The 27,704-nt window shown below is 36.5% G+C and overlaps 2 protein-coding genes across 3 annotated transcripts in view; both read left to right on the forward strand.

Moving 5' to 3' along the window:
* LOC121733146 (fibroblast growth factor receptor 4-like) overlaps positions 1-27,704 on the forward strand; it is a 134,789-nt gene that overhangs the window by 62,038 nt on the left and 45,047 nt on the right. The gene's annotated exons all lie outside the window — the stretch shown is intronic.
* LOC121733147 (glycine-rich cell wall structural protein) lies at positions 26,237-27,517 on the forward strand. The gene is made up of 2 exons (XM_042123316.1): positions 26,237-26,266; positions 26,528-27,517. Exons 1-2 carry the CDS (start codon positions 26,252-26,254, stop codon positions 27,446-27,448), a joined length of 936 nt encoding a protein of 311 aa, XP_041979250.1. The 5' UTR covers positions 26,237-26,251; the 3' UTR covers positions 27,449-27,517.

Consider the following 27,704-nt stretch of genomic DNA (forward strand, 5'->3'; position numbering starts at 1 on the left):
TAATACTAATACTACTTAGTGATTTAGGTTTAAAATAGAAAAAAAATTACATTGGTGGAATTGTCAGTACAGAAAAGTTAGTATAAGTAGTTAGTAAGTATAAGTCTAAAATTTTCCTAAGCTTCGGGAAAAGTTTCGAAGAAAATATTGTGAACAATATTATAATTATTATTATAGGTGTGACAGAAAATGTATTTTAACAACAGACATCTAATAAAAAGTGGTGTAAATATGAGCACCTATTTAATATTATCTTAGTAAAATAATGTCAAACCTCAAACGAATTAATTATGGAGGTTTAATTTTATCGTAAAATACAAATACGGAGATTATTGGAACATCTCGTATAATATGGTCATGCTAGTTATGGTAAAGTATAAATTATAGACCCGCAAAACTGTCAGACATGGCTCATAAAATATATTTTGGTGTCCCCTTATGTCATTTTTTTTTCTTTAAGGTGAATAAAGAGTAAGTATAGTTATGTGTAAAGTATAGACTATAGCTGAGTGTGTATAAATACAAATTCTTTATTAATACTGAGAAATAAAATTAATTCTGAACATGCACCTGAATGAGAACTCGAGTTAGTTACAACAAATAATTTTAAAATTCTAAAAGGTAAAAACGCCTAAAATTGCCTTAAAACAAAAGGATTTTTCTGTTACTAAAAATATTTCGTAAAAATGTTTAAAACGTATGCACTATGTTGTTATTTCTTTTTTTAACCCTTTGTCAGTTTTAATGGAAAAAATTCAAATCGAAATAAGTATAATATAGAATCTTGTACCTTGTATTTAACTTTTTCTCTGGAAGAGATTGTGCGTCTGCAAACGATATAAAATGCCACATCTACAAACATCTAACTCTACAAGTAACGTTAGGCAGAAATTGCAATAATGTGTAATTCATAATTGTACGTTCTAATGGAGAATGTCGTATCTGAAGATGGTCGGTTACGAGTTACGACATTATTCTTTTCAAGGTGAATCGGCCATTTTTCGACCTTTTCTATTTTGTATGAGTACCTATGGGTGAATGAGTATTGGGTAATGACAATTAAGTGCATTTTGAAGATGATGATTGATGAGTGGCTTACTCGAGTGTACTAGAAGGTTATATTTTATGTTTATTGTATATTTCTTTGGCAAGCTCTAAATGTTAAACTTGAGATGTAATATCATCAGATTCATCATAGGTCGGGTGTTTTGGCTTTTTTAAATGGTCTGGTTATTATCTTATCTTTGTAACAGTTATTCGTATATTTAAATCCGTTTCAATTCATTTTGGTTTAAATTCAATTAAAACGCGTCAGCTATAATGGCACAAATATAGATTCCACGTATCAGTGGTTGTTCATCCCCGGTTCATATGTGAACCGGGGATGAACAATTACAAAAATGGCTATAAAAAAATTGGGTTTAGTGATAAAAATGTAAAAATGTAGGGTTGTAAGTATGTATTTTTAATGCCACATTATAAAAAAATAAAAACAAAAAATTTGAGAGCCAATTTGTCGATAAAATATGCCATAGATCATGAAACTAAAGGATCGGACACCGGTGTCGGGACACATTTTATATAGATGTTCCGCGCGGCTTCGCTTGCGTAATTTAGGAATTTCACGCGACCGTACATTTTTCCGCAAAAAAATAGCCTATGTCCCTTCACGTGGTCTATTCTTCATGTTTACCAAATAACATAAAAATTGCTCCAGTAGTTCTTAAGATAAAAAGCAATTTCATATAATTTCCCCCGTTTTTTCCATATTTTCCTCTATTTCTTCGCTCCTATTAGTCTTAGCGTGATAAAACATATATAGCCTTTTTCAATCAATGGTCTATCTAACATTGAAAGAATTTTCCAAATCGGACCAGTAGTTCCTGAGATTAGCGCGTTTAAATAAGCCCTTTCAAATAATTTCCCCCCGTTTTTCCCACATTTTCCTCTATTTCTTCGCTTCTATTAGTCTTAGCGTGATAAAATATAGCCTATAGCCTTCCTCGATAAATGGGCTATCTAACACTGAAAGAATTTTTCAAAATCAGACCAGTAGCTCCTGAGATTAGCGCGTTCAAACAAACAAACAAACAAACAAACAAATTAACAAACTCTGCAAAATTATAATATTAGTATAGATTTGCAGAAACGTAATCAATTACTACGTAACTATTTAATTAATGATGCAATCGTAACAAAAAATATATGAAAATCAAATTAATCCACATCCATACTAATTAGTATTACTAATATTATAAATGCGAAAGTATTATGTATGTCTATATGTCTGTCTGTTACCTGTTCACGCTCAAATCGCTAAACCGATTTTGCTGTGGCATGGAGTACCGAGGGAAAGGAAAAATGATAGTTTTTATCTCGGATAAATGTACAGTTCCCTCGCGATAAACGAATTTTGACGCTACGGAATTGGGGATTGTCCATTTATTTTTATTTTGCTCATTACAAAAAACATCTCTGGGCAGGGGCGCCAAAATACCAACTGCTCCCTCTGGATCGTATCCAACGAAGGGCTGCTCGAATTGTTGACTGCCATAGTGTTTCAAACAGCTTGGACCCCCTGGAATTACGCCGAGATGTAGCTTCACTCTGCATCCTCTATCGGTTGTATCACGGGGAGTGCTCTGAGGAATTGTTCGGAATCATACCACCTGCAACTTTTCGCTATCGTCCCACGCGAAAAACATACCATCCTCATCACCTTGATGAGTGGCAGTCTTCCACAGTGCGTTTTTCGCGTAACTTTCTGCCGCGCACTGTAAAACTCTGGAATGAACTATCACCAACAGTATTTCCGGACCGATATGACCTGCAAACCTTCAAGAAAAGAGCGTATTCCCTCTTAAAAGGCCGGCAACGCACCTGCAGTTCTTCTGAGTGTCCATGGGCGACGGTAGTTGCTAACCATCAGGTTACCCGTTTGCTCGTTTGCCCCCTTATTTAATAATAAAAAAAAATAAGGTCAGTGATTGTATTTCTGTATATAAACGAAAAAAATACCCATTAGTTACTTATATTTTTGAACAAATATGTTTAACCTTTGTTTGACCTTCAATGGCGTTAAATTGGCAATAAATTCGACCAACATTACGTTTCGAACTTTTGGTAAGCTTCTCGTATCAATTTTCACATAATGAGAACTTGCATTTGACGAACCAGCCATTATAAATAAGATTGAAAGGAAATTTAAAACATACTGCAGAGGTCAATTGGCCGCCGATGATGACGTCAGAGCAAAATTTTAAAAAATTATTGAGAAAAAACTAGCCAATGAATTTCAAAATTATTTAATTTATATTCTTAAAATACCCTATTTTAACGAAAAAAAAATATAAAAAGTACATGTGATTTTTTTTTGACAATGCCCATTGCGGGCGTCATCTAGTACACTGTACAATATAAAAAAACCGGCCAAGTGCGTGTCGGGCCACGCGCAATATAGGGTTCCGTAGTACCGCTAGTTTCTGATAATTTTTGTATAGTTAATGAATGTACATTTATAGCGTGTTTTACACTATTAACAACATCATCTAAGTTACGTTCAATGGAATTTGAACCTGTTCCTTACACATCGCCAAATACATTTTTTTTAGTTGATTGACTATTACTCAAAAACAGAAAACTTATGAAGTCTCTTAGCCATGATAATTTTCCTTTTAAATTCAGTATATATCCTACTCCCGTGAATTTTCTGGTAGAAGGCGTGGACACTGAACTACGATGTTGCCACTTTTTAACTTTTAATTTTTTAATTTTTAATTTAATTTTTAATTTCTTCACTTTCTTGACTTTAGTTCCATGTCAATTTCTGTACGTTTTACCGTTTAGTTTATTAGTATTGTGAAGCCACTCATTGGCCCCCGCAGAATATCAGTGCAGCGGGCTCGCTTGCTGCGTTTGCTGAGCTGGGGCCAATTTTTGGCATCACACAGCATTGTAATAATATTTATAGATCTTATATATACTGTTTGTGACTAGATCATAATAACTGTACCACTGAATACTGTTTAATTATTATGATGTTTCGTGTGATGCTGGAAATAAAAGTATTCTTATTCTTATTCTTATTCTTATTCTGAACTCTAACGATTTTTTCCACTTTAAAACTTCATATTTCACAAATGGACGCCTAAATCGGAAAATGATCTAATACTCGTAAAATTAAAAAAAAACTTATAAGTATCGTCCCCGCTTGATGTGAAGAGGAGGTACCATAAAAAATTTTTTTTTTAAGAATTTATATAAGTACCATTTTGTCGGCTGCAATTCGGCATTCATGCCGAATTACAGCTTTGTAGGTGCTTCTTTGAGCAAAGCCGCAGACAGACGGTCAGACGGACGGACAGACCGTAACTATAAGGGTTGACTACGGAACCCTCAAAAAGCTGTACGCTTAGAAATATGATAAAAATATTTTACGATTTTTTTTTTCTTTTCTTTTAGTTATTGTGTCAAATATTAGAATACCTGTAGTGCTAGCACGGCGACCAGCGGAAATGCGAAAGTATGGACAAACTGTGGAAATAAACCTAAGGTGCCGTTCCGATCTTTTTTCGTTCCGAAAAATTCAATTAAAATGCCACTTTATGACAGACTATAGTCAGAAACTGTGGAGATAAACTTAAGGTGCCGTTCCGATCTTTTTTATTCCCTAATAATTCAATTAAAAAGCCACTTTATGACAGACTATAGTTCTAAAAATTCAAATAATATCCTACATTATGACATATACTATAGTGTGTCATAAAGTGGCATTTTAATTGAATTTTTCGGAACGAAAAAAGATCGGAACGGCACCTTAGGTTTATTTCCACAGTTTGTCCATACTTTCGCATTTCCGCTGGTCGCCGTGCTAGCACTACTGATGTGTTCTCCGATATATTCTCTAAATAATATAATGTCGTCACATTATACATATTAATTATTACATTCTTTTATAAATGAATGTAAAAGGTTATATGTTACGACATTATACTTTCATAACGTTGACCCCTCACCTGAGTAAATTACTATTGATTGTGATGGAAAAGTTATAACTTCTAAGCCGAATTATGATAATGAATAGGTTAATTGAATTTATTAGCAATTTATTTCAAACAACTTTGGAAGAAAAATCTGGGAGGCTTATATTATAAAGAAGAGAGTGCTCTTGTCTACAAAAACTACCGAGTAGAGTAGCAAGATAGTGGCAGAACAGAGCAGCAAGTAGACAAGAGCACTCTCTTATTTACTCTCACCACCTAGCGGGACGTTTGACTAAGGGTCAATTCAGACCGCAACGTGACGAGGCGAGGCGCGACGCGACGCGCCCTAAATTTGTATGGATTTGACAGATGTCGTCAGCGGGAGACGTCTTGCGAATCTGTCAAATCCATACTAATTTAGAAATGCATCTACGCGTCGCGTTGCGGTCTGAATTGACCCTAACGGGGGTGACAGACGTGCGAGTAAGTACGCTAGGGTTGCCAACCTAAAATGTAAAAAACCAGGGGCCGTACCACGAAACCGTTTTGAGACTCAAACAATCGAACGAGAATTCCGCGTCCTACTCTAACAATTGAGAAATTACGTTGTTAGAGCGGGACGCGGCATTCTCATCCGATTGTTTGAATCTCAAAACCATTTCATAGTAGGCCTACAGGTTTGAAGTTACAAAAACCAGGGCAATTTCGCCCAAAAACAGGACACAAGACTCGCAATAGTTATAGAATAGTAGAATTATCTAGTGACAAAAGACACTCAGGCTTAGGAAATTAAAATAATAATGTCTTTTAATCAATTAAACAATATACTTAGTTAAAACTATTTAAGTATCATAATATAAAATAAACAATTTTGTTTACAACAAAACTTGCATAATTTGTAGTGAACCCAGGACGCTATCTAAAAACTATCCAGGATGTCCCAGGACACTAGAAAACTAGGATATATATGTCCTGGGAAAACAGGACGGTTGGCAACCCTAAAGTACAAGGATTTATGGCTCGACGACCTTAATAACCTGTGTGTCAGCAAAGAGCCGCGAGCTGCGAGCCTGGGGGCATGGTAATCCAGTGTGAGCGATTCTCGTGTGTCACCGACGCGAGCCGAGTGTTCGCGAACTTAAAACCCGCGTACTTTAAGTTCGTACGTCTATCAGGCACTTCACACGACTTCACGTCCTTTACATGGCTATATGACGCGACGCGAGTCGCGAGTCGCGACGCATGGTTCACTTTCATACCAATCAAGCAGACTTAGCCCTAAATTTTTTCTAACGCAGGAATCGAACCTACGACCTTCTAGTCTCACTCTATTACTGAACCACGGAGGCGTTGCGACTTAATAGTTCTTCCAACGCAGGAATCAAACCCACGGCCTCCGAGCCTAAACCACTGAACCATACAGACGTTGCGACAACCTACCATATAGTCTTATACGTATGCCCGCCGCATCGTGCCGTCTGCAACATGTTACGGTAGCGTGTTGACTCTTGTATGACATAACGTACACTCACCAGTATACGAGGTGTAACAAAACTAAGTGATAATACTTTAGGGTGTGTATGTGTCCCTACTCCCTTATATATTGTAGTTATTATATATTGAAGTTGGTTAGGACAATGCAGGCTGATCACCTGATTGTCTGACAAGTAAGATGATCCATGCGTCGGATGGGCATGTAAAAAGTCGGTCCTGCGCCTGATCTCTCGCCGGTCGTGTCGGTCTTCCGTCCCACTGGGTTATGAGAGTAAAGGAATAGAGAGTGCTCTTGTGTAACGCGCACACACTTGGACACTATAAATTACTCCTGCGTAGCTGGCCTGGTTTCAATGAAACCGGCCACCGTCACCGAAACCGGTGTGGGAGCTATTATTATTATTATATATTGTAGAGTTCACTGTGAAAGTAGCAGCTCTGAAAGAGTAAAAAAAATGGTGATTCGTATGGGCACCCTGGTGTCAGGAATTTTTCCATATAAAAGTTAAAAAAGTTACTCTTTCAGCGCTGGTATTTTCACAGCGAACTCTATATAGGGGATACACACTCAAAAGTATTATCACTTAGTTTTGTTACACACCTTGTACAAACAATAGAACAACATCCGACGTACACTGTTCAGTCGTTTCATGTTCGGATGTTCGGCGAATGTTCGGCGAATTCAGTCAGATTAAATTTTTTATTCCCAAATTCTAGAATAACTAGACGTTCCACGCGGCTTCGCCCGCGTAAATTAGATATTTCGCAGACAAATTAGACCACAAAAATAGCCTATGATCCTTCACGTGGTTCATTCACTTCACTTCATTCTTATCTGTGCCAAATAACATAAAAATTGCTCCAGTAGTTCGTGAGATAAGCTCTTTCAAATAATTTCCCCCGTTTTTTTTCACATTATCCTCTATTTCTTCGCTCCTATTAGTCTTAGTGTGATAATATATAGCCTATAGCCTTTCTCGACAAATGGGCTATCTAACACTGAAAGAATTTTTCAAACAGGACCAGTAGTTCCTGAGATTAGCGCGTTCAAACAAACAAACAAACTCTTCCGCTTTATAATATTAGTATAGTTTTGGGAATAAAATATGAGGTTCCACATAACGCATCGCTAAGCGACAAGCACCATAAGTAAATAATAAATAAATAATAATAATAAAAAAAAGAAAATTATTTTTTCACACAACTTAACATAGTAGGTATTTAACATATTAAATTAGAGTGTGAACTGGAGCCTAAGCTAGGATACCCTGTGTTTCAGGTCTCCAGGTCTCACCCGCGGATATGAGAAGGACTTAACATAGGACTTAACATTAATATTTATCATGGTTGTATAAAGTGTGTGTGTGTGTGTGTTTTTTTTTTTTTTTTTTTTTTTAATGAAATAAGGGGGCAAACGAGCAAACGGGTCACCTGATGGAAAGCAACTTCCGTCGCCCATGGACACTCGCAGCATCAGAAGAGCTGCAGGTGCGTTGCCGGCCTTTTAGAGGGAATAGGGTAATAGGGGAGGGTAGGGATTGGAAGGGAAGGGAATAGGGGAGGATAGGGAAGGGAATCGGGCCTCCGGTAAACTCACTCACTCGGCGAAACACAGCGCAAGTGCTGTTTCACGCCGGTTTTCTGTGAGAACGTGGTATTTCTCCGGTCGAGCCGGCCCATTCGTGCCGAAGCATGGCTCTCCCACGTGTGTGGTGTGTGTGTGTGTGTGTGTGTGTGTGTGTGTGTGTGTGTGTGTGTATGTGTGTTTGTGTGTGTGTGTGTGTACTTTACGATACAGTTGATAGAAGTAATTCAGTTTCATTATAATTAAGGTTTAGTAGCCACTTTTGCACAATTGATTTACATTTATATATTGTTTTATCGTAAATATTTAATATCTTATTTATTTTATTATACATAATATGTGGTGCGAGGAAGGGCAGAAGTCGAGTGAAGAAAACAGAGTGATGTTTTACAACAATGCAGACCTTATCTGATCTACGTTTAAGCTGTGTATCAGGGTCAAAAATAAGCTCGGAGTGTTTGTGAAGTATAGCATGGAGAATATACAGACGTCTGACTGATAGCACTTGAGAGTCCTGGTAAAGATTATTAGTAGGGTATCTGAATGTCTTTTTAAACATAACTTTAAGTAAGGATCTTTGTGCTCGTTCAGCTTTAATCATTATGGATTTGCATGCGCCTCCCCATGCTGTGATACAGTAACCTAGAATAGATTTTGCTAGAGCGTAATACACAGTTTTTAATAGTTGAGGCTTTAGAATGTCACGTAGATTTTTGAATAACCATATTAATTTTCGTATACGTGTTGAAAGTAGGCTTATGTGAGATTTCCAGGACAGGGCATCGTCTTACTGGACTCCCAGATATTTGATATCACCAACTCTCTCCAATGTTAGGCAGTTGCAAGGTCTATTGCCTTGCAACTGACCAACACTGGCTCTTTGTTCTGGTCCACAGGTGTGTGCCCTAATGTTGAATGTGGGCTTAGGTTGTGTTTTTTTGTTTTGGAGAAAGTTAAATATTTGGTTTTTTTTATGTTTATGGTCAGTAAATTTTTGTGAAGCCATGAAATAGTTTGCCTAAGTCCAGATTCAGCACTTCGTTGTGCTTCTGCCCAAGTCTCTCCCGTAAAAACTAAAGCAGTGTCATCTGCATATGAATAAACTTTACCGCAAAAGGGTTTGTAATTGCAAAGATTATTTAAATACACCGGGAAGAGACTCGGGCCCAGGACACTACCCTGTGGAACTCCATACGTGATAGGTTGGTAAGTACTTAGGTGTTCGTCGATTTTTACTTGCTGAGACCGGTCTGTTAGGAAACTTTTAAATAGTTTGAGGGGGATACCTCTTATGCCCATGGACTCTAGATTTCTCATAAGGATGGGCGTATAGACCGTGTCGAATGCCTTTGCTAAATCTATAAAGATCCCGACACATTTTTTACCGCCATCCATATTCACGGCTATATTATTAACAAGGCTTGTAACAGCATCTGTAGTGGATTTTCTAGGTTGAAAACCAAATTGAGATTGGGAGATCAACTTTTCTCTGATCAGATAATTCATTAGGCGTTTGTTAAGAAGTTTTTCCATAATTTTAGACAGGGCTGTCAATACTGAGATTGGACGGTAATTGTCTACGCAGTCTCGACTTCCACTTTTGTGGATAGGGTGAATAATGGCTCGCTTGAAACAATCAGGGAAAACGCCATTATTGAAGCAGAGATTTATAATATATGTAAGAACTGGGGAAATTTTATTTGCAACCATTTTTAGAAAAATTGTAGGTATACGCATCCAGTAGCTCAGTCATTTTTCAGTGAAAATATGAGATTTCTCACTTCAGTATCGTTGGTAGGAAATAACGCGAACGAGTTGGTACAAGAAATAGATCAAATTTCGCAATGCTCTGATAAACGGACATCTGTTGATTTCTTTAGGTCCTCGGCAAGTGACATGCCAGTTTTCTTCCTATACTTAATCAAATTAGGGCCTATTTCACCACTCCCTGATAAGTGCCTGATCGTCTATACACAACTTATCTGACAGATAGAGTATGGAGTATCTGTCAGATAAGTTGTGGTTAGCCTATTATTATCCTATATTATTATCCTATATATATATCCTATAACTTATCACTTATCAGTAAGTAGTGAAACAGGCCCTTTCTCTACTAATTTTCCGAATGCACCTTAACTAAAGGCTTGAGACTTTTAAATTAATCGCGAACATATTAATGATTGCATACAATTTTATGGACCTAAACATGTAAATATTGTTTTTTTTTTGCATGAAAGATTGTGTAATTTTACTGTGAAACATGAATTATATTACTACCACATCATAATATTATAATATTCTTTTTTTCTTTTATCGCGGGATTTGAGCGCGGCGACCGAATTAAGAAATTCCGTTATTAATTAAGAAATTACCGAAAAAAATCCACCCCACGCCGAGCGACGGTGCCAAACTTCGGCACGGTGTTTGTGTGCATGCGACTGCCGACTAGACGTACGCGAATTATAATTGCATAAGTTGATAAAAAAATGCTATGCGATAGCTTTACAGCGGCAGTTCCCGAGTGCCACATGTATTTGTATCTGAGTGTACTGTTGACAGTAGTATTTGAGATAACCGAACTCACGTACTCTCACGTCATATAGTGAAATTGTTTGAGGAAAATACCTTATCGTTTGCGAATGTAGTCTGAATTTTCTTTTAAATATTTGTTGACAATATTTGAAAGGAGAGCGCTTCTGTATATGTAACAGTATATACAGTAAACCAACAGTAAACTAGCTAAAAGCCGAGCTTTGTGAGGGCTCGCGTCGTTTTCTTTCTTCTCTTTAAGGCACTTTTTTTTAAATATTATACCTAATAGTAACCAAACCTTGACTGACCGATAAAAACACATCTACACATGAATAAAAACTACTATGTTAAAGCACAAATCAATAGGTGTGATAGTATTACCGTAAAGTGTAGGTACCACAAAAGCTTCGCTCGCCCTGATAATGTAAAAAATTTCGACATGTTACATACGTTATAGACATGGGCGTACCCAGGTTCTGGGCCAGGGGGGGGGGGCAAATTACCCAGGTTCTGGGCGGGGGGGGGGGGCAAATTACGCAGATTCTGGGCCAGGGGGGGGCAAATCAGATTTTTTATAAGCTAAGTGTTTATAAAGAATAAAAAGTTAATAATTTTTAGTTGTAAAAATATTGTATTGCAAACAAACGGCAAAAATTCGTTTTATTATTTTTAATTTTTATAGATGAAAATACTAGCTGCCCCAACCTCCCTCCCCCCCTCGGTACGCCCATGGTTATAGACTATAGTAGAATTTTATAACTTTAAACTCTATGCTACGCTTAGTAAGATTGTATAATGTATATTAATAAATAAACAGAAAAAATAGTCCTCATAGCCCTCATTTGTACCTAGATAGATACTAAATAATATTTAGTTTCAATTGTAATTTGTATTTCTTATTATAAATGTGGTCCGCAACCTTTTTAAAAATACAGTAATAAATTCTTATTAAGTAAATCTAAAACCTAAAAAGGTTGTTGTTTTCAGGTTTTACCTACATACACTGTTTATTGTAATAATATTGATCTCTATTAAATGTAGATTCGAGATGAAATATTGTAATTCGTGTTTTCACATCATTATGTAACTAAATCGCACACACAAAACAGTTGTAGTACAAAATCTTAATTTACATATTTATAAGTAAAGGCGTGTGTCTGCGTGATAGTTTTCTTTTTTAAGAAAAAAATCTGAATTAGCGCAGATAGTACATTTTATTGAGGACTAAAGCTAAGAAATTAAAGTTCATTGTCAGTGTTCATCATGTCTTTGTCTTTGAGTTAACCATTGCATAACAGGACTGGTCAACTTTTATAATACATAATAATCAATCAAAAAGTGCTCTATAAAAACAGGAATTCTAATTTCACCAACAGCGGAGAGTGATTAAAGCTTCCAAAATTTGTACATAGATTAGTTCAGGCATACACTATAATTGGCTTATATATCGTATGAAATATAATTTATTTACGGTTTTTAAATTACACGACAAAAACCATTTTGTCGCTTACAACCTTTCCTTACAACCTGGCCTGGCTTCTCATAGAAAACAAGCGAAACAAAACGGTTTTTTTATTCTAACGACGCTACCGCCTAAACACAAACATATTAGCAATCATGGTTATCCATTATAGCTCTCTCCAAGTTGGCCACTTGCGCTAAAGTCAAATTTAAAATTATTTTATTATATTTTATTCTCATGTCAGATCACGTCGACATATTTAAGCATCTCGCATCAATCATACATACACGAGTAGTGTGAGGCTAGTTCTCCATAAATTAACTGTTACAACCACGACGTAAATTGACAGATAAAAATCGTCTTTTTTACACATAATATTACCGTCTGATACATATGATAATAACGTGGGAGAGCCATGCTTCGGCACGAATGGGCCGGCTCGACCGGAAAATACCACGTTCTCACAGAAAACTGGCGTTAAACAGCGCTTGCGCTGTGTTTCGCCGAGTGAGTGAGTTTACCGGAGGCCCAATCCCCTACCCTTCCCTACCCTCCCCTGTTCCCTTCCCTTTCCATCCCTACCCATTACCCTGTTCCCTCTTAAAAGGCCGGCAACGCACCTGCAGCTCTTCTGTTGCTGCGAGTGTCCATGGGCGACGGAAGTTGCTTTCCATCAGGTGAACCGTTTGCTCGCTTGCCCCCTTATTTCATTAAAACAAAAAGCAAAACTTTCTTAGCCTACCTTAGTACAAACTCACTACAAAGACACTTTTTATATGAAATTAGGGGGCAAGCAAAGGGGTTTCCGATTGGAAAGCAACTACCGTCACCTATTGATACTCGCAACATCAGAAGAGTTGCAGGTGCGTTTCTGGCCTTTACATAAAGTTTTGTACCTTAATTCGCCATTTGGATTCCAGCCAATCTATTTTTTCGCAAGTTACTCGCGCGTTAACAATTCTATTAAGGCCACAAGACAAAGCGTTTTCGGTTGTTATTTATAATATGAGAATGTGAGTTTAGAGCCAGACTAATTGTTGTTGTGCCGGACAGGGGACTAAAACCGGTGGTTAATTTTTTACTTTTTTTCTATGTTACTTTTTTTAACTTAAGACTCGCGTTCAGCATAGGGACATAGGCCTGTGATGATGATGATAACTGTATTCCCATATGGTTCTGATTCTTCCTCGTTTGTCAAATCGATAGTATTAATTTTTGGTGGTAATCCAAAACTATTATTTATTAATTTACATTCTTCGAACTTCGATTATCATTATAATATTATTATATTTTTAGAAATAGTAGCTATAATTAAAAGCTATTTATTATTTATATGAAAACTTTCCTTTTTGGTTAAAGAAATCCGAAATATAATAACAATAAATACGAGAACATAATGTGCGTAAACTATGAAAAACAAAAATGTTTCACACCCCTGGCGTATTCGCTTTACATAACTGCACCCATCTGACCTGCATCTGAACTAAACAATATCCAAAGGAAGTTTCGTCACTGATTTCTAGATCTAGAAGAAGATAAAGAGTGCTAAAAACACGCTTGAAATTTTAAACGAAATTCAATGTACCATCAGAGAAGTTGAATCATAAATAATACTCCCCACACCGGTTTCGGTGACGGTGGCCGGTTTCATTGAAACCAGGCCAGGTACGCAGGAGTAATTTTATAGTGCCCAAGTGTGTGCGCAGTACACAAGAGCACTCTTTATTCCTTTTACTCTCATAACCCAGTGGGACGGAAGACCGACACGACTGGCGAGAGATCAGGCGCAGGGATCATCTTACTTGTCAGACAATCGGGTGATCAGCCTGCATTGTCCTAACCAAACTTGGAAATAACATGTTTCCAACGCGGGATTCGAACCCACGACCTCCGGTACGAGAGCGACGCTCTAACCGCTAGACCACGGAGACGTTGAATCATAGGCAGATTAGCGGACCGTACGTAATTTTGGGCGCTTTGTGTCTAACCCAACGGCCAGAACCCAAACATGAAATAGGTCACGCCTAACATTAAATTTCCATAATCGTGCCAAATGACGTAGATCTTATCATCGTATGAATCAATTTCTTCAACGGTACAATTCTAAAATTATACTTAAAGTCACTGGCATAGTATGTACTGTACGTAGTACTTACTACCTCAGTGCTTAAAGTCAATAAAGTTGTTACTAGATCTTCGCACACGTTGTTAGGGGGCTAAGCGGGTCCCGCGGGCCGCGGGCCGCATTTATCATCACAATTTTATGATACATCGCGCACTCGAACATAAAAGTTTTATGAAAAATGCGGCCTCCCTATTTGCCTACTCAAAATGTGCGCGAAGTCAAAGGCCGTGCGCCCATTGCAACTTTCTGTAGCGATGCAGTCGCGATACTGTCGCATATTTGCATCGATGCAGTCGCTAGCTGTGTGTTTTGTATGGAGTTGCAAATGCGACTAACGCCAACTATTATCTATTCTGTGCTAACGCGCGGTCACAGAATATTATTAGTAGTACGGAGTACCAAGCGCGGTAGTGATGCACTCGTGCGCTTCATGGTCGCGCGACTGCATCGCTAGTCGCTACTAAAAGTCGCAGTGGGCGAAGGCCTATGTGACGCGTATTATTTCTTATATACCGATAACTGACCCTTTACTTCTTTAAACTTACGTAACTATGTGTTACCGAATATGACTCTAACAAACAGGAAAAATGTAAAAAAAAACACATCTAATTTTTTGTTTAGCAATAGTAATTAAATAATTAGGGCTGTAACGCCACCAAAGTTGACGAAGAAATAGCAAACAGATTGTTTGCTATTTCTTCGTCAACTTTGGTGGCGTTACAACCCTAATTACTGACAGTCTTTATTGAAAGGTTTCCTTTAAAATAAATGGTTTTTATAAAACATGGCAGTCTCATAAACTTCAAAGTTTATAATTAATACTTATTTAATATTTAATAAAAAGATTTGAACTACGATTTGAAACACAATTTCGCTCCGTTCTTTCCGGTTTTTTCTTTAGTTCGTAACTTTGAGAGTTTCGTTTTATAAAAATTTATAATTTTATTTTCACGCTACAGTTTGCAAACTCAGCGACAAACTTTAAAGTGGTTTTCTTCTATTAAATATAGCGGCGCTTTTAGGGACATAATAATTTAATTTTAAGAAAGAAACCTAGGTGGCAACGACTTCTCTAAAATCGACGAGGCACGTAACGAAAGCGATAATTTTGAAGCACAATTTTGAATTTCAAGATAATTGTACTTTAGTAAGAAAAGAAGATTTTTTTAGTCTTTATTTTTTAAAGCGATTTTCGTACAGAAAGACGATGTCAATCCCATCGTACCATAAGCTAAATATAACAATTTATAAATATTCCGAATTATAGCTGAAATTATATAGCATAGAAAGCAGCATCAGAAGAAGGCTCTGCTAAAATGCTATGAAATATGCCAATATTATATTTAATTAATTTAAAATCAAAAATCAGCTTCCCCTTAAAGATAAAGAGTCATTAATTGAGCTTTGTATACTCAAATTCATGTTATACATATTGAGCTTTAATATATCTAGTCACAGTTGTGTCAGAACCTTTTTCCTTCAGCAAAGTGCTTCCCAAATCCCTGCAGTCCTGCCTGCCAAGTTTGGCAAGCCGTGTGTGGCCTCTATAACACTTTCCTTCATCAATATTATATTATACTATTTAAATTTTAATTTTCTTTAATGTTTTTATTATAGAATCTTCTATATATATATATATAGATATATATAAAACTCAAAGGTGACTGACTGATTGACATAGTGATCTATCAACGCACAGCCCAAACCACTGGACGGATCGGGCTGAAATTTGGCATGCAGAACGTAGGCATCCGCTAAGAAAGGATTTTGATAAATTCCAACCCTTGGGGTTGGAATTTATTGGGTTGGTTGGGTTCAAATAGGGGATGACAGTTTGTATATAATAATACTTCTTAACGCGAGCGAAGCCGCGGGCAAAAGCTCGTATAATATAATAACATAAATGTAAAAGATTTTTAACTATATTCAAACTGTAAGGATATTAACTTGCACGAGTATTGTATATTATGCAATATGTCGTATCATTATTTCATTGAAAGTAACTATATCAGATGACGGTTACATATTATTATAGTGTTACATGTCCGTATCGAATGATCCTAAGTAGCACCTGTTATGACTTATGTCACCAGAGTCAAGAGTTATATTTTTATTTCTCTCTTACTAATAATATTCATATTGTATTGTATGCAGATAGTAATGTCAAGTACGGTTCATTACTACGAGTATCTGCACTGTTTGCCACTTTTCTAACATGTCAGAAAAGAAAAAAACACTGTATACTTACTTAAACTTCAATATCATTCACAGTATTGATGTTTTGATAAGGGGCTTTAACTTCTAAGTGCGACTGAGCTATGCTAGCGGCTTAAAAATGCACGGTTTCCCTAAAACGCCGAATAAGACATGCGGCATGCCGTGGCGGAGACACTACTCGACCAAACGCGACATTAAGATCGTGTCTTTTCCACATTTTAAGATGTTTGAGAATCTTTCACTTTAAGAGGCATTCGGAAATTTAACTTTTAAGCTTAAGAGGATACAACAGGGGCTAGAGAAATGAAAAAAAAGTACGTGTAATATCTATAGCTGTCTCCCTTACCTCAAGCCTATACCGCAGAACGCGATAGAGACAACTGCAGAAAATCCAGAAAATCAACGATTTGTTGTCCCCTGATTCCTTCTCCAAAACTTAACCGATTTAAGTACTTTTTCAGTCATTAAAGATTAAAAAAAGGCTTGAGCTGTGTTCCTATGTTTTGCTTTTTTTGTATAATCTAGCCAAATCTGTTTTCTGGACGTTTGAACACAGTGGAAAATCTGGCCATTTTTTTGAGTTTTTGAACGTTCATATCTTATTTAATAATTAAATTATGAAAAAAAAGAAAACATAGGGACATTGTATTAGTGGCCGTAGATATTCAGGAAAAAAATTATAACTCTACTAGCATTATCCAGGGAGGAAACAGGGGACAACGTTTGTATGGAAAAAAGGGCGGTGTGGACTCCTCTTAAAGCTCAATCACACCAACCACGTTAACGAAACAAAACGAGACGAAACTTGGCGAATGGCGATGCCGTAAAGAAATATAAAATTGAAATGTCAAATATACATGCATCCCCGCGTCGCGTATCGTCTCGTTTAGATGTGAACTGACCCTTATAAGAGACGATTTACGACAATACACAGCGTTTACAGTAATGAGATCGAATTAAAATACCAAATACCTTAACGGAGTTGGCATTTCCATCTTATGTAACAACAGTATGCTGTGAATTGTGAATTATAGCAAATAACCTCTTGCCAAACACGCCACTGGCCAGTGTTTTAGTGATCCGTGGAGAAAGGAGAATAAATTTTTAACCTATAAATAGGTAATTAGGCAAGGTGTTAGCAGATTATCTTATATAATATATAAAATTCTCGTGTCACAAGATATACACAATCTGTGAAACATTTTTTGCTCGGTATCAATGATGACAACAGGTAGGCACTTGAAATGTACACAAAATACTCACCTGTATTTATACTTTAATAATTAATAATTAAATAAAATAAAAATTTAAGGGTATAACAAGCCTATACAAAAAACACAATTTTTAGGCCATTTTTGCTCTGTACGGAACCCTTCATGCGAGAGTCCGACTCGCACTTGGCCGATTATTATAAGTGTAATGTAGATTTGTAAATCGCAGCAAAATTACTTTGTATGAAACAAACAAAACATTATCTAAAATCTAAATAATAATCATTGTAACATAGTAATACTGTAATTATACTCTGTTGGTGCTAAAATTATGCCATTGCTTTGTCATGTAAATTTCAATAATGAACATTTTAAATTAAATAGCCATGTCGGAGTTCGAATGTTAATTTTAAACGGTAGTAAATTATGTGACAGTTAAACCCGAAACTTTACATAAATTAATAAGTTTATCGCCAATCAGGTGACACGAGCGAAAGTTACGTGTAAGTAACTTTAAGGAACTAAGGACATGTTACTTTTAAGTCCTGATAACTAGAGTGACAGGACAATGTAGAAGAAAGTACGGAACCACTTTTGATTGTCTCTCAGACTAGGATAGGGACTTTAATAGTACAAGATCGTGGTGATAGATAAACGGATATATGACACAGTTGATAAAGTTTCCCCTAAGAAAAAAAAAATATATATTATGTATTGATGATATAGATGTTTTATACCAGTTTTCTGTTTTATTTTCTCTTGTCGGAAAATCCTACCTACTTTTGAAATTGGTTGAAACAAATTATGCGATTTTGTGCGTATATTTCATTCATTCCTAAAAGTTTTTCATAAATGCTCATTTAAAGTGATGTTGGATTGTTTGTTTAGATACTCATGACTGTATAATATATTATTATAATAGCAGTTTCATGTTTGACATCGGAAACCAGTACTGGCGCCCGCTACTGTAGCGATTTAAATCAGCACACGATTTATAGTACATTATATGGCGAGTCGAGACACAAAACATGTTTTAAAAAATTTTAAGAAGGTTTAGCTATTTTTCAATTGCTCATTTCTATTAGGTTCTATGATCTAACCTAATTCATTGACCACTTGCCCCGCGTTTCACTGACCACTTGACGTTAGAAACGATTAAAACGCTCAAAATTGGAGGCATTTTGAGCGTTCTCATAGTTTTTAACGTCATGTGGAACGTGAGGCGAGTGGTCTATGATAGAACCTGTGATCCTAGTAGGTACTTACTACCAAAAGAATTCAAACGTTTAAGACTTGTAAATGCTAGATAAACGTAACAAGCCAGGATCACAGGTCAACATAAATTCTGAGGAGTAGACTCTTAAATCTTATGTAAGTCAGTATTAGCTGTTTTGTTCATTAGATGGTATTACGTCTTCCTAAGATCGCTAAACGTCTTTAGTAAGCTACTAGATGCCTGCAACTCCTTTACACCGAAATTCATTTATCGCACGGCAACCGTACATTTTATCCTACGAGTCCCGGGAAAGGATCCTGGGATTTAAGTCCCAGGAGGTATGTCCATACCAAATTTCAGCAAAATCGGTTCAGCGATTTGGGCTTGAAGGGGTAACAGACAGGCACATTTTCGCATTTTTATTATTAGTATGGATGAGTCATAGCTAAAAGCCTTTCCTTGTAAGCAACAAAAGACCAGGGTTGTTTGGTTATTACAGAACTATCACTTGCATACAGGGTGTAACAAAACATGGTGATAATACTTTAGGGTGTGTATGTGTATTGTATGTGTGTCCCCTGTATAGACTTTACTGTGATAGTAGCAGCGCTGAATGAGTAACTTTTTAAGCGTTTGTCATTTGTATGACCACAATTTCTTCGCTCCTAATAATCTTAGCGTGATAAAATATAGCCTATAGCCTTCCGCATTGGGCTATCTAAGGTGCCCCATACACGGGACAATGTCGTTTCGATCGATCGTCAAGAAAATCGTCCAATCGATCTTTTGAACGTAAAATCGTTTGCGATATTGCTACACACGTACAATTTGTCGTTCGATTTTAACATCGAGGAGATAAATCGTTACGATAATTGTCCCGTGTATGGCCACCTTAACATTGAAATAATTTTTCAAATCGGACCAGTAGTTCCAGAGATTATCGCGTTAAACAAACAAACTCTTCCGCTTATTTAATTTTATTATTATTTTATTAAATGACTTACCTACTTATTTAATTATGTTAAATAGTTTTAACACTTGGAAGTATTCTTAATTTCCCAACGGGCTAAGTAACCAGCCAGTTTCTTGTAATAGGACATATAAATACAACAAGACGATTCATTCCTAGAAACAAATATATAATAAAACCGTGGATAACAGCTGGAATGTTGCGGTGCATACACAACAGAGACAATTTACATAAAAAATTAAAAGCAAATCCTAATAATGAGATATTAAAAACAACTTACATAAGATATCGAAATCATTGCAACACTATATTAAAGAAATTAAAAAACCAATATGACAGTGAACAGATAAAACAGTATAAAAATAATTCTAAAAGGCTGTGGCAGAAAATCAAATCACTAACCAACAACAATAATAACATAGAATTACCAACCCACCTTTTAAAAACAAATAGCAATCCATTAGAGTCAATCAACCAAATAAATAAATACTTCTCTAATATAGGAAAAAATCTGTCAGAAAAATTGAAACATATTAACATCCCACCATTTGAAAAAACTCTGAATCCTCCAAGTAAATCTTTTGTTCTCTTACCTACGGACCATCAGGAAATATTCAGAACAATTCAACTATTAAAAAGTGACTGCTCGCCTGGCGTTGATGGTATAAGTGCTGAAATCCTGAAAAAATTGTCTGCTTCTATAACACCAGTTCTTACTGACCTAATAAATCGCTGCTTTGGTGACGGAGTCTTCCCAGATGCCCTTAAGAAGGCTGTAGTTCATCCAATCTAAAAGTCGGGTGACAGAAGCAGTATCAACAATTATAGACCAATTGCGATCCTACACACAATATCAAAATTATTTGAACGTCTTATAAATACTAGGCTGATTAAATTTTTAGAAGAAAACAACCTATTATCGAACTCACAATATGGTTTCCGACTGGGCCGTTCAACAAACAATGCAGTACTAGATCTTGTTAATTTTATAGTTCACAAATTGGATAATAAAAAGAAATGCGTTACTATATTTTTGGACCTTGCAAAGGCATTTGACACTGTTTCTGTCCCCTGACTTGTTGATAAACTAGAAGCTCACGGTATCAGAGGAACTCCATTGGCACTGTTATCTGATTACCTGCGAAACAGAACTCAATCCGTAAAAATTGGCGACAATATTAGTGAAGAACTGCCGGTCACTTACGGGATACCGCAAGGAAGCATATTGGGTCCCACTCTTTTTCTTTGCTATGTGAACCAGCTCTGTGCACTTAACCTCCAATACTGCCGCATCTCTGCATACGCAGACGACACGGCTCTTACCTTTTACGGAGACTCATTTGAAGATGTTTTTAAATCTGCTCAAATAGGATTTAATAAAGTGTACCATTGGTTATCGTCCCACTCCCTTACTTTAAATGAGGATAAAACAAAATACATTGTGTTTTCAATTCAGAACCGCAAAGAAGTCATTAATCTAAAGAACCAAATTTATGTACACAAATATAATTTTTCTCAACCGTCAAATTGTAACTGTTCCAAAATTTCCCGTGTTAATATTATAAAATATCTTAGTATTGAGATTGACTCTAATCTAACCTTTGAAAACCACAACAATTCCTTGAGTAACAAAATTCGGAAACTGTCTTACATTTTTAAAACACTACAGGAAGTGGCAGATAGACAGATTATAAAGTCAGTATATGAGGCATTAGTACAATCCATCATATCGTATTGTATCACTACGTGGGGCGGAGCTTCCAAATCTAAATTATTAACCCTCGAGAGAGCCCAAAGAATGTTACTTAAAGTTAGCCTTGCAAAACCTCGCTTATATCCTACAACTCAATTATACGAAGACGCTCAAGTCCATTCTGTTCGTCAACTTTACATATACTTACTATACTCTGCTACATACACATAATAAAATACCCACAGAAGGCCGCAGAACACTCATTGCCCACACGAGGCGTAGCTATGCTACCTGTGAGCCTACAACCGTCCACACATCTTTTGCTCAGAGATTTATTAAATATTTGGGCAGCTCACTCTATAACAAATGTAATAAACATCTCTGTATATCAAACTGTACCAAAACTGAATGCAAAAATATAATGTATAAATGGTTACTCGGTCTTAATTACGAAGAAACTGAAAAGTTATTATTAGCTAAAATGTAATTGTAACGTATTTAATTATTTGTAATATATTTATTTATTTATATATTTTTTTAAAAGATATAAGTTATATATTATAATATTGTAATTTGTTAATCATACTCTATACACACACAACCAACAAAAACTACAACACACAAAAACTTACACACATAGCATTCACACACCTAAATAATTAAGATTCTTATTACATACTTTAAATTAAAAAACTAAAAATATTCATTTGTCAACGGATATATATATATATATATATATAAAAGGAGTGTAACTTACTTATGTTCACTTTATAATAATCTGGTTTTGGGTGGGCCTGGAGATCTATATTACAGGCTATACGTAAACAATAATTAGTTTTTAAGTACTTTATAACTTGTAATTTGTGGAGATGAATAATAAACAATTTATTATTATTATTATTTATTATAATACTGCAATATTTTCAAGCTAGAGGCAGCACCAGCATAGACAGTAATAAACGTCAAAAAAAAAATTGTTTTTTTTTCGACGTTTGACAACGTCGCGTTTCTGTCAATATGAGGTGTGCAACGTGTTACGGATTTTGGTCAGTTTTTTTTTATTAAATAAGGGGGCAAACGAGCAAACGGGTCACCTGATAGTAAGCAACTAATGTCGCCCATGGACACTCGCAACATCAGAAGAGCTGCCGGCCTTATGCCGGGAATATGCTCTTTTCTTGAAGGTTTGCAGGTCGTATAGGTCCGGAAATACTGCTGGTGACAGTTCGTTCCAGAGTTTTACAGTGCGCGGCAGAAAGTTACGCGAAAAACGCACTGTGGAAGACTGCCACTCACCAATTATTGACTGTATGTGCTAGTAGCCCTTTGCTCCGACCTTTGCATAATATTCCCTTTTCTCATTATCGGATATTAGTTTAGTACCTAACCATTTACTTTAATACTACTAGCTATTTGACCGAGCTTTGTTCGGTATTGGATAAAACACGAATAAAATGACATTTTCTAAAAATGATTCCTAGCTAGATCGATTTATCGCCCCCGAAACCCCCTATAAACTAAATTTCATGAAAATCGTTGGAGCCGATTCCGAGATTCCAATTATATATATTATACAAGAATTGCTCGTCAAAAGATTTAAGATTAACTTACTTAATTTGAGTATTTAAGTAAATTGTCTGACTGGTACATAGCGATCCTCTCGTTCAAACGGCTGACCTTTTTTAATGAGCCATCTGCTTTAAACCGTACTATATAAGGTAATTAAATCGAAGTTTACAAATAAAATCCTACAGAAAACCTTCGTATGATTTAAATAAGCAGATCTAAATTAAATAAGCTAGACCGCTCCAATCATAACTTGCATAGCAAAACTGTGCAGCTACACGTCGAAAACGCGTAAAACTTCTCTTTGTATGGAGCAATTTTTAATTTCGAGGACTTATATGCTTATACTGTACTTGGCGAAACATGGCGGTAGCGGTCATTGACTCCATGCCAAAAACTTGACATTTTCTTACAAAGCCGCGATTGACAACATCTGACACTTTACTGTCAATCATGGTTTATATAGAAAATTAAAAGTTTTACACAAGGAGTCAATGACAGCTACCGCCATGTTTCGCCGAATACACTATCTAATTGATTTACTTTAATAAGCCGTACACATAGCAAAACAATACAGTACACTGTAAAAATAAGTTTTAGGTACCTATTAGATACATAAAACTATATATATATATATATATATATATATATATATATATATATATATATATATATATATATATATATATATATATATATATATATATTTGATCTCAATTATGTCTCAATGATACATCATACATCTATATGTTGTTTTACTGTATGTTTACACTGTGGCAAAAATACCACAGACTAAATAACTATACACTGAGCGTCTATATTATGTATTTTGAAGAAAAAAAAACACATAGAAGCTTTTGCTAAGTGGGTTAAAATTATTATTATTTTCTAGGCCAAATAAACTATTATATTGGTGGAATTCGTCATGATAGTCATTATGGTGTGTTCAAGGTCAGACGCTGTTATATAATGACGAAAAGAGGCTAATGGTCACCAAGAAAACCCAAAAAGTTATGCCAGAGGTCGACACACTGATCTCTTCTATGAGGAATTTAAATAGTGTTATGAATTATGATTGATTTTAAAAATTAAAAATTAAATTTAGAAAAACAGCGTGGATTTATTTACTTTTTGTGCAGCGTTTTACTAGTTTTATTACTAGAATTAGTTTGATTTTAAAAACTTGTAGATTGTAGTTTTGGTTGTTTTGTATATTATTTTTGGCTTCTTCCATGTTGACAAAGATGCACCCAGTATGTACAAGCTGTTAAGAATGTTTAGAAGATTGGCAATGATTGACGTCGATTGTGCAATGTGCATGCTACGGAAAGCTTCATAATCATGGTGGCAAACATTCAATAATTTCACTTTAAATTAAGTAATAATGATTTTGACATACATTTTTTTAAAACACTTCGATAAAGTAAAGTAATCATTAAATACCACGTCTTAATGCGGCTCTAAGCTGTAAAAGAGAATTATTATATTTTGTCTCCCCCGTCCCCTAACTATTCCAGTGCAATACTCAATCCTTCGTTAAATATTATGTCAATGTAAACTAGTGTTGTACACTTCATATATTATCGATATTTTCTCCATCTTTGTATATCTACAAAGATGGAAAAAATATCGTTATTGTAAAACTGGAATGTGTGTTTATGTGATATTACATAATTTCTACGGAAGTCATAATTTGTCATAAACATTTCTATGTCGAGTCATATTTTATGAGACAGTCGTTTTAGATTAAAATCCATATATTTTTTACTTTTTATGGACTTCTTCAGAGATAAAATATAAAGCAATCTAAAAGCCTTAGTGAATATTATAGAAAATAAAAAATTAAATCTTTTTCTTTTAATTTTTAATTTTGAGAGCATGAAAAATAACAATTTTGTTGTATTTGAGTTCCTAAAAGTCTAATTTTCTTCTAAATCTTAACACATGTGTTTTTAATTTGTAAGCCGCAAAAAATTAAGAAAGAACACTATCATTATCTTATTACTCAATCAAACTTCATGAATAACAATATTTCACACATTCCTTAATCATTGTCTCATTTTTTTCGATCGTTGATTTTTACTTCCTTGATAATACTTTTTGATTAATGAATGACCTAGATAATAGATACATAAATTATTGATCTCTAATGTATTTGCCAAGTGTTTTATTGTTTAACAATATTTTTCGAAACCTTTTAAAATTATTTGGAACAGGAACAGGAAATGATCAATTTATATTTTTACTCATTTTATGGGAGGGAGGGAGTACTGTGGTACAAAAATCCTGGAAAGTTTATTAAAATACTAATGCTAGTTTGGTGACTAGAAATACCTTCTCATATTGAGATAAAATCTTATTCAACTAGCTGAAAAATGGAGAACCTATAGTTCCCACTTTTCTAATTACAACTAAATATTTATAATTTGAACATTATTAAAATGTTTATATTAAAAGCAATTAACAAGACCCTTGAAGGTTCAAGGTATGTAATATTTTTGTGACGTGCTCATTAAAAGTTTTTGAAGTGCTTTATAATTTGAAATACGATTTCAACTATATTACGTTTATGGAAATAATATGTCTGAAATTAGGGCGGAAATTTTTATGAAAATATCATGTTATGAATTTTGGAGGGGTACCACTTTCTTTCGAGGATTTCAACACAAGCCACGCAAATTATACGTATCAATTTATAACAAGGACCTGAAAAACTTGTTTTTTGCAGGTTCTTGGCTGGTAGACTTTTATAAGTGTAAGTCGGCATTATCTAAGCAGATTAAACGGTTATTCCTATAGAATAATGAAATATTTTTTTTATCTGGAAAGCGTTTTTTAAATATTAAATATTTAAATGGTCGCTAATTAAAAAAATAGGAATTTTAATGCTAGAAAGTAATTAAAATTACAAATTTAGTGTTTTGTGTGGCATGCGGAATTTTATATTATGCGTTTGCAAATTTTTGCGTAAAACAAAAAACCTATCGATAGTAATCGAACATTTATCATGCGCTGTGAAAGTTCAAGATCCACATTGTTTTCACCAAAGGTGAATTTGGATGTCATTAAAATCATAATCTTCGCCTGAAGGCCGAGCGTTAGGAAGAGTCAGGGAGAGAGGCGACGGTTCTCCGGGTGTATATAAACCTCGAGCCGGGCTCGGAGCATCACACAACCTCGACACCTTCGAGAGTCAACATGAAAGCGTTCTTGGTAGGTACCGCGGAGTGAAAGTGTTGACCTGTGACCGAGCTTCCAGTGCGGTTCAGTGATTATCGATATGTGGAAGTCACTAGTGAATGTGCATTAGTGCTCTTTGGATTTGGAATCGGACTGTTTGAATTTAGATTTTTTTTTAATTGGAATTTCACTTTTGTGGTTTTGGATTTTCGTGACTTCCGAATTTAAAATTCGATTCATGGAAGGATGTGACACTGATTTTTTTTTTTTAATTTGTTGTTTTGTTTGCCGTAGGTATTAGCAGCCGTCGCGGCACTCGGCTCGGCTCGGCCCGAGGCGGGGTACAGCTATAACGCTCCCGGCGGCGGGATCGGAGGAGGACACGGCGGCCTCGGCGGAGGACACGGCGGTCTCGGAGGCCTCGGGGGCGGCCTCGGGGGAGGACACGGGGGCTTCTCCACCGGTGGCCTGAGCTCCAGCAGCTTCGGCATCGGAGGCGGACTTGGCGGTGGAATCGGAGGCGGACTTGGCGGTGGAATCGGAGGCGGATCCTTCTCATCCGGCGGTGGCTCCTTCTCGTCCGGTGGCGGATTCTCCTCCGGCGGCGGATTCGGCGGCGGCTTCGGCGGCGCCCCCATCGTCCAGAAGCACATCTACGTCCACGTCCCACCCCCAGAACCTGAAGAACAGCGCCCACAAGTGATCTCCGGCGGCGGAGTTCCCCAGAAGCACTACAAGATCATCTTCATCAAGGCCCCGGCTCCTCCCGCGCCCGTCGCCCCCATTATCCCCGCCCAGGCCCAGAACGAGGAGAAGACCCTGGTCTACGTGCTGGTCAAGAAGCCCGACGAGCAGCCCGACATCACCATCCCTACCGCCGCGCCCACCCAGCCCTCCAAACCCGAGGTCTACTTCATCAAGTACAAGACCCAGAAGGAGGGCGGCGGCATCGGAGGCGGTATCGGCGGCGGTATCGGCGGCGGCATCGGCGGCGGCATCGGCGGCGGTCTTTCTGGTGGTAGCATTGGAGGTGGTCTGTCTGGTGGCAGCATCGGCGGTGGTCTGTCCGGCGGCAGCCTGGGCGGTCACGGTGGCAGTATCGGCGGTGGCAGCATCGGAGGCGGCAGCATCGGCGGCGGCAGCCTGGGCGGCCACGGCTCGTCCGGAGTCAGCTCGTCGTACGGCCCCCCCGGCCACTCCGCCGGCCCCTACTAAGCGGCCCCCCAGCTCAATTGTGATATCTGCTCAGCCGGCGACACCTAGTTTTAAGTAGAGAAAAAAACGGTGCCTAAATGTATTTATGTAAATAGTAATTTTAATGTCTAATATTAGTTGTATTATAATGTCTTTTTGCATAAAAAATACGATAAACGAACTTAACATTTTTAATTTCTCACCTAAAGAATACTGATGTAGACATTAAACCTTAAAAAGTCACACAGTAGCAGAGAAAATACACTTAATTTTATAA

Source organism: Aricia agestis, chromosome 13 (genome assembly GCF_905147365.1).
Source record: "Aricia agestis chromosome 13, ilAriAges1.1, whole genome shotgun sequence".
Classification (NCBI taxonomy): domain Eukaryota; kingdom Metazoa; phylum Arthropoda; class Insecta; order Lepidoptera; family Lycaenidae; genus Aricia; species Aricia agestis.